Source organism: Episyrphus balteatus, chromosome 2 (genome assembly GCF_945859705.1).
Source record: "Episyrphus balteatus chromosome 2, idEpiBalt1.1, whole genome shotgun sequence".
NCBI lineage: Eukaryota > Metazoa > Arthropoda > Insecta > Diptera > Syrphidae > Episyrphus > Episyrphus balteatus.
In genome coordinates, this window is record NC_079135.1 from 130,764,180 (window position 1) to 130,773,350 (window position 9,171).

The following is a 9,171-nucleotide window of genomic DNA, read 5'->3' on the forward strand; positions in this document are numbered from 1 at the left end:
TTTTTTTTTGCACAAAATCTATATAGATAAACAAACAAACACACCTATTATGTATTGCTGCTAAAATTTATCTTGATCTACATACTTACTATAGGCTTAAAAAAAACAAAATTTTCTTAAGCACTAGCAAGCAAATTTGAATTTATTCGCTGTCGTTTAATACAGTACGAATCAAAATTAATATTTCCGTCACTTCCGCTTACTTTCTGAATTCATTCATCCTATAACTGACAGTTTCTTCGACTGAATGCTTCCATTCCCCAAATGACATATGACAGCCAAACAGCTGTGAAAAAAAAATTTCCAAAAAAAAAAACCGACAAAAATAAAAGAAAAAAAAAAAAAATACTGCACACATCTTATCCAATGGCTCTTTCGCGTAATAATTTAAGTGAAATTCCCAAAGATGCCGTTGAATTATCAGCCGAAGAAGCTGTTATGTATCAATGGAAAATAATTAACAATTGGGAAAAATGGTCTGAAGTGTATGTCACTTTTTTATTCATTCAAAAAAACACAATCACCAAATTCTAACCCCTCTTCTCTAGATGGGCTCTAAATTATGCTCCAGAAATTCTTGGTGTTTGTGGAACATTCACTGGAATCTACATGAACAATTACTTCCGTGGAAAACTAAAACTTGGCCAATATGGAAAGCTATCAACTTATCTGCCAATTGTAGTCTTACCTGCCATAACCACTTTAATTTATCACAAGTTTTTTATACAAAAAGAAATCTTATTGGAACCTTTTCAATGTCCGACATGCTTGCAACTTAGAGCTGCAGCATTTCAAACGAGTTTAGGAGTCATTTATCCATCTTTATTAGCTCCAATTGCCTCATTTATGTTTGCAACTCGTCATTATACTTTCCGTCTTCCATCGGTAACGGAGAATCCAATGGAAGTTGTTGCTGTTTTAAGAAAAATGACAAAACCAATTGTTCCAACAATTGGTGGTATATTGTCATTTCATGCTCTATTAGCTATGTATATTACATTTAAAGAATCACAACAATATTTGAATGTGCAAAAGAAAATGCATGAAATTGAGGAAGAAATTATAGCTGGTAATGAAATTGAACTGTAGAATATTGTTAAATTGTAAATTTTATTAACAAATAAAGTGTTATTAGTTAAAATGAAACTTTTTTTTATATTTCTTATATGTGCCCTTAATTATGAAAGTGGACTAAGTCACTCCTAAAAATGGCATCAAATCTAGCCTAAAAATGATTATTATTTGAGGGGTAAAGTTTATTTGAAAGCGAAATTGCAGTAAATAAACTTCTGTATTGCTCCTCTAGTGATTTCATAAAAAAAATATAATTAAATCGTTATAAGAAAATTATTATGTAAGTTTTTCTTTAAACAATGCAAAAAGTGACTTAGTCCACTTTCATAATCATGGGCACATATCAAACTAGAAGAAAGAAAAGGAATAATGCTGCTTAGTTAATAAGATAGAGAGCAGGGGCGTAGCTTCCGCTGTATCTATGTAACAGGACCCCGGGATATAGGGGCCCAAAAAGATACGGAAAATAAGACCTGTGTTTCTATCAACGTCATTCCACCTTATAATACTGCAATTTCAACATTTATTAACATGTAATCACTTGCCATTCGAATTTGTCTGATTAAAGTCACTAACGTCATACAGATAGTCTAAGAGCCCACAGCAAATTTTGGGAGTGGAGGTATAACCAAAATGTCAGTATGCTGTTTTATAGCCTTATGCCTTCTTATAACGAATTCAAAAGTCTGGCAGCTTTAAATCGCGGCTTTGTATTGGTTTCAGGTGGTTGAAAAATGCGAGTTTTCCAATTCATATATAAGTAGGCTAAATTCACACTATTTCATATTCTTTAATAGAGCAACTGATGCTCTGTCATTTTTTCTAAGCCTGAAGACATCAATCTTGACGATGCGATTAATAGAACTCAAGATATAAGCTTTCTAACGGCCGATTTCTTCACAGAGTCCTAACGCTAAAACCGGTCCTAGTCCTAAAGTTACTACTCAAATAAGTACCAACTCATTTCTTCACCCAAGTACTAGGTCCTAAAACTGTCAATTTAGGACCGAGTACTAGTTAGGACCTGGTCCTAGCTAGCTCCTCAAAATCGGCTAGTACCAGGTTATTATACCAATCGTTAGTACTCAAATCAGTACCAAGTGATTTCTTCACAAAAGTTCTAAGCCCTAGTACTGTCAAATTGGTACCGAGTAGTAGTTAGGACTCAATATTTGTTAGGACCTCAAATTCGGTAGTCTAGCGCTTAGTACTTGAATAAAAACAATGGATTCTATTCTTTTTAAGAGAAATCTGCCAGATTTATTAATTTCTTGGGTGCTGTTTCGCTTGTTAAGTGATTTTTTTTAGTAATTTTACGGCCGATTTCTTCACAGAGTCCTAGCGCTTGTACCGGTCTAAGTCCTAAAGTTAGTACTCAAATCGGTACCAACTCATTTCTTGACTCAGGTACTAAGCTTTAGAACTGTCAATTTAGGACCGAGTACTAGTTAGGACTCGGTACTAGCTAGCTCCGCAAAATCAGCTAGGACCTGGTTATTATACCAATCGTTGGTACTCAAATCGGTACCAAGTGATTTCTTCACAAAAGTACTAAGCCCTAGTACTGTCAAATTGGTACCGAGTATTAGTTAGGACTCGGTATTTGTTAGGACCTCAGAATCGGTAGTCTAGCGGTTAGTACTTGAATCAAATCAATGGATTTCCTATTTTTCAAGCGATATTGCAGTTTAATAAAGAAGAAATAACGTAAAAAAAGAATAATTTTCATTATGTTTTGTTTAAATTTAGTGGATTTTGTGAATTTAAATACAATTTGAAAATTTAAATGACATGTAGTCCATATATTGCAGATTTTTTTAATTACTTGGGTGTTGTGATTTTATTTTTTTTAAAGTTTTCTTTTTTTTTTTTTTTAATTTACCAAGAAACACGAGAATTCGACTTTTGGACCAAGTCCAAGCAGATTTTGGGTGTATTTTTGCAAAGGTTTTTAAATCGTGCTTGCAGTCTGTATTAGGGCCATTTGAAAATTAAATTCTTAAAAGCTCTGTTAACAAAAATACTAGAGGCGATTTACAAGACACTTGTTTCTGGCAACGAGGCTGTACAGCTAACGAAAAGACATCGATTAGGGCTCGGCTTATTTGGAGGATCATATCACAAATAAAAATATCTGTGGGAATTTCCGGAGTTAAATTATTTCTATCGAGTCAAAATTCCTCTGGAGATTCACAATGGGAACCAATTATGCATTTAAAACATACATAATAATAATCAGCAAATATCGCGTTTTTAACAGCTTTTCTTTTATTAACCCAATTAACATACATCTGAATAAAAAATATTAAATTATTATAATTGATGGTAATCCTTCTACTTTTTTGGCAGCCTTTCGTGGCTGCATTTAGATTATTGAATGATTCCTCGCCATTTATGACATTGATTCTGTATTTTTGTTCTTGTCGATTCTTCATTCTTGACTATTCTTCATAAAATGTATTGAATTTTGTATTACTTGTCGGCTTTTTAATAATTCATAACATTTTCTCAATATTCATTTCAATAATTTGCTTCTTGTTTTCTATTTTTATTAAGTTTTTTATTTGTTAAATTTGATCAAATGTTTAAAAAAAAATATTACAAACTTCAATGAATTCTCAAAATGACAGTTAGACCAGTTTTATACGTATTAATTCTTAGGACCTCGTTGTGAACTTAGATCAGGTCTTATAAATGTGAAGAAATGCTCAGGTACTAACTTTTCGTTAGGACCGAGTACTAGTGCTAGGACCTGGTCTAGCTAGACCTGGTACTAAGCTGACTTAGGACTTTTGTGAAGAAATTGGCCGTAAGCGGCTTTGTTTTAGAGACTTTTCTGTTTAATTTTTTGTTTGTTATTTTGAACTCAAAACTGTCCAAGAAAAGAGTTGATATGGTTAGTTAAAAAAGCTTATATCTTGATTTCTCTTTGTCGTATTACCGAGATTGAGGAATTGAGGCTTAGGGGAAATGACAGAGCATCATTCCTTTTATTCAGAATGTGAATTTTTGCTTTCTTAGCCTTCTCACATGGATTGGAAAACTCGCGTTGTTTAACCCCCCGAAAACCATATAAAGCCATAATTTAAAGCTGCCAGACTTTTGAATACGTTATTAGAAGGCATAAGGCTATAAAACTGCATACCAAAATTTGCTGCCCTCGGTCTAAAAAAAGCAAACCAGAACAAAAATCGGTCTCGCAAGTCTGTCTGTATAAGGAACTAAAGCCTAAACGGATCAACCGATTAATTTCAATCTTGATATGCTAGAATTTTATTTATTTATTTATTTTATTTATTTATTTATGAGGCTTAAATACAAGCACGCAAAAAAAAACAAACTTAAACTAAGCTTAAAAAGATAAACCTTAAACATTCTAAACTTATTCTAACTTAAAAACTAGAGGAAACGGAAATTATGGGAAAATCACTCGCGAGGAAAGAGTTAGTGATGAAATTAGTTTATTGATGAGATGGAAAAACTTTTTGTATTAAAGGTTGATACTTTATATGAAAAAAAAATCGGGAATTGCGGACGTAAAGAAAAAAAGCAGGCAGCTAGAATCGGTGTTGCCGTATATCGGTGTTGCCGTATAGCCACTAATTCAATTTTGGAGACTCTCCACAGGGATAATTTTTTATGACCCAAAAGTAACGGTAACTCCCATTTCAAATTTTGGAAAAAGTTAAATTTGCTCAAAAACGACTCAAAAGATATTGATGAAAAACTTTAAATGTTTGTTTCTGAGCAAGATCTATCTTTTGATCATTATTGACGGTACTAGCCATAACATGGTTTATTTAATTTCTGAAATTCTATCAAGCCACTAATTCAATTTTAACGAAGTTTTTAATACAAATGCTTTTACTATATATGAGGCCATGAAAACATAGTTGCGTAACGGACTTTTTTTATAAATGAGTTTTTCATAAATATGGGTCTCTTAATATGTATTGTAACGATGAATTACCGAACTACTTTTAAGATAAAAGTCTGAACACACTACCTGCTACAGTAAAGGTAGAAATGTGAACGGACACTGAATATCCCAAAATATCCCACTGGACTGGAAGTATGAAGCGCCCCCTCTTGGAAAGGAAGCTTCGAGAAGCAAAGACGAGAACCTTCGAAGACATTCTCGAATTCCGAATTTCAGGTATAAAAGGGCAGCGTGGACACCGACCGGAGACAGTTTGATTTATAAAGTGAAAGAGTGCAGTACGAAGTGAAATAAAGTGTTGGAAATTGTTAGTAGTAAATAAAGTGATTTAAAAGTGTGTTTGTTTGAGCGAATAATAAAAGTAAATTGATTTGAAATAAAGTGTGTTCTTATTTGAACGGAAAGATAAGTGGAAGTTAAAATAAACGAAATAAGTTTTATTGTGAACCCGGAATAAAACGTTACATTGGTGTCAGAAAAGTGGAATAAAACTTATTTATTTGTGCGAATCAGATAATTTCGCGAATAAAATAAAAAGTGCGCGTGTGTTTTAACAATAAACAAAGTTTAAAACATTTTGAAATAAGTAAAAGTGCTCGCGTTAAAAAAAAAAAAAAGTTAAAATGGGTAAGACATTAAATCAGTTAAGTTTGACTGAGCTGAAGGCGGAATTAACTAAACGAGGTCTTCCTACTGCTGGATCGAAAAATGACCTCATTATTCGCCTGCAGGATTATTTAACCCAGAAAAACGAAGATTTGGATACATTTCAATTCGAAGTTGAAATGGTAGAAGAACGAGTAAGTACTAGTTCCGATATGTCATCCATGATGGCTGTTCTCCTTGCAAAATTTGAAGAACAGAAAGATCAAATGGAACAGAAACGTAAAGAACAAAAGGATGAACAAAAGAATCTTCTCGAAAAAATGGAGAAACAAGGCAATGAGCAAAAGAACCTTCTTGAAGAACAGAAAAATCTCTTAGAGGGAAAACTTGCTGATTTCGAGAAAAAGTTCACTGCTCTTGACGAACGTGTCGAAGAAAAGCTGTTGGCGATGGACACAAAGTTCGAAGATAAATTCCAAGACATGGCTAAAGAGTTGGACAAGGTTCGAAAAAAATAAGGCCCGAGAAAGTTCTGGTGAGTATTCAAAGAAGAAGGAAATGCATCCACCAACCTTTGATGGACAAAGTTCTTGGTCGATCTACAAGAAACAGTTTGAGGCAGCTGCCACAACAAATGGCTGGGATGATGAAGACAAATGTATAGCACTGACTCTTGCTCTTAGAGGTCCTGCTGCTGAGTTATTACAAACTTTACCACCAGAGAAGAATGGTAACTTTAATGCTCTTGTCCAGGTAATTGAAAAACGCTTTGGAGATGGCCATATGCAGGAGGTCTTCCGCGTCCAACTCAATACAAGAGTCCAGAAAATAGGAGAAACTCTGCAACAATTAACTCCAAGCTGATATTGAAAGGTTAGCTCATCTTGCATATCCGACAGCAGGAGACAACATTATCAATCAGTTTGCGACAGAAGCCTTTGTTCGTGCTGTATCTGACATAAATCTTCAGCGAGCTATACGAACAGCTGGAAAACGTTCCCTTCCTGAAGCATTAGCGTTCGCACTAACTATGGAAGCAGCAGAACAGGCTTCTCAAGGCGTTCATCGGGTAAGAGAAGTTGCAGTGGAGGAATGCTCTTGTCAAAAACTCGCATTCCAAAGAAACCAACGAGACGGAGCTGCTCGATGCTGGAACTGTAACAAGACAGGACATCTCCAGCGGCAGTGCAGATTGCCACCAAGAAGAACTGCTTGCACACACTGTGGAAACAGGAATATTGCCCAACAACAGGTAAGCGATACAACCAGCACTCATCCTCAACGAGTAAGAACCAACTTCGAGGGGCAGAAGCTGGTTTCTGGTATCGATGGCCCCAGAACCACAATTCAAGTCTCACAGACTAAACGAGACAACAAAAGTCTGACAGTGGAGGCAACCATAAACAACAACCAACACGTGGCTACAATTGACACCGGTGCCACTGCCTCTATTGTACGAAGAGACTTGGTGAAGATGACATGGCTACATAACACCAACAGCTACCGTCTGAAGACCGCCACAGGAGAAGCAGCAAGAGTGTACGGAGAAGTTCGTCTTGAGGTCCGTATAGCAGAACTAAAGTTTTCACATGTGTTTTTGGTGGCAGATATATGTGACGAGTGCATCATTGGAATCGACTTTATGAAGGAGCATGGAATCATTTTGGATATCGGTAATCAAGTCCTGAAATACAGAAATGTAGAGATTCCAATGGTCTATGGCAGCGAAAACTCGACAACAATTAGAACTGTCATCAAAGAAGACATGTGCCTGCCTCCTTCTTCAGAAATTTTTGTGTGGACCAAGTTAAAAGGGAACTTTGGAAGCCATCGATACCTCATGGTTGAACCAGAAGTTGAGCAAAGTTCCGAAAACATCATCATCGGGAAGACTCTTGTGGCACCAAAGAACAACATGGTACCTGTACGGATACTTAACATCAAACCGTACCCAATCAAGCTTAAGAAAGGAGAAGTTGTTGGGCAATGTGAATCTGTGGCCGCAATAACTAAGATCAACGAGGTGGATACACAGATGACTATGAACTCGGAGAAACTAAAGAAACAAATTCTCAAATCAGACAACTTGAGTCAACATCAGCTTAATGTTGCTGGAAGGCTTCTTCATGAATATGCTGATATCTTCTCTTCACCCAGCGGGCAATACGGCCGAACACAACTGGTGCAGCATCGAATCGATACAGGAGACGCTAGGCCGATTCGTCAACCAGCAAGACGTCTCCCCTTGGCCAAACAAGGTGAAGTTGAAGAAATGATAACAACAATGAAGAAAGACGGGCTAATCGAAAATTCCAAAAGCCCTTGGGCATCACCGGTAGTTCTCGTCAAAAAGAAGGATGGAAGCACTCGATTTTGTGTCGACTACCGCAGGCTGAATGATGTGACGAAGAAAGACAGCTACCCACTGCCAAGAATCAGCGATACTCTAGATGCAATGGAAGGAGCACAATGGTTTTCGACTTTGGATTTGAAGAGTGGCTACTGGCAGGTAGAAATCCATCCAGAAGATCGGGAGAAGACGGCTTTCTCCACAGGAAATGGTCTGTGGCAGTTTAATGTCATGCCGTTTGGGCTATGCAATGCCCCAGCTACTTTTGAGCGCTTAATGGAGTGCGTTTTAAATGGATTAACCTGGAAATCTTGCCTAGTCTATTTGGATGATGTCATCGTTTACGGGAAAACATTTGATGACCATTGTGAAAACCTAAAGGCTGTATTCCAAAGGCTACGAGAAGCACATCTTAAGTTGAATCCAAAGAAATGTGCACTTTTCAAGACCGAGGTTAAATATTTGGGGCATATCATCTCATCCCAAGGAGTAATGACTGATCCAGAAAAAGTTGACACTGTGAAGAATTGGCCAACCCCTCAGGACAAGCATCAACTTCGGAGTTTCCTCGGTCTGGCAACGTACTATCGACGGTTCGTGAAGGATTTTGCGAGAATCGCCAAAAGCTTGCACCAGCTTACGGAGAAGGGTAAACCCTTTAAATGGTCAGGTGAGTGTGAGAAAAGCTTTCAGGAACTGAAGCTACGGTTATGTGAAGCTCCTGTGTTGGCCTATCCGACTCCAGGCAAACAATTCATCATTGACGCAGATGCAAGTAATGTTGGAGTTGGTGCTGTTTTATCGCAAGTTCATGACGGAGAAGAAAAGGTCGTTGCCTATTTCAGCAAGGTACTCTCGAAACAAGAAAGAAACTATTGCGTGACCAGAAGGGAACTTCTAGCTCTGGTATTGGCAACAAAGCACTTCCATAAGTACATCTATGGACAGAAGTTCCTTCTTCGCACAGATCATGGTGCACTAAATTGGCTTTTGAACTTCAAAAAATCCAGAGGGTCAAGTAGCAAGATGGATCGAGATACTCCAGACGTATCAATGTCAGATTCAACATCGAAGAGGAAAGCTACATTCAAATGCAGACGCATTATCTCGGCGCCCGTGCAAGCAAGACTGCAAGCATTGCACACGGCTAGAGGAAAAGGAAGTTGTCGCTGTAAGAAGAACGAGAGCTGATCCCATTTGC

General features: G+C 37.0%; 1 protein-coding gene across 1 annotated transcript; it reads left to right on the forward strand.

Annotated features, from left to right (window-relative positions):
• Positions 1-291: 291 nt before the first annotated feature.
• Positions 292-1,146, forward strand: LOC129910356 (uncharacterized). Its single transcript, XM_055987704.1, has 2 exons — positions 292-485; positions 549-1,146. The coding sequence occupies exons 1-2, from the start codon at positions 367-369 to the stop codon at positions 1,087-1,089; spliced, it is 660 nt and encodes a 219-aa protein (XP_055843679.1). The 5' UTR covers positions 292-366; the 3' UTR covers positions 1,090-1,146.
• The last annotated feature ends 8,025 nt before the right edge of the window (positions 1,147-9,171 follow it).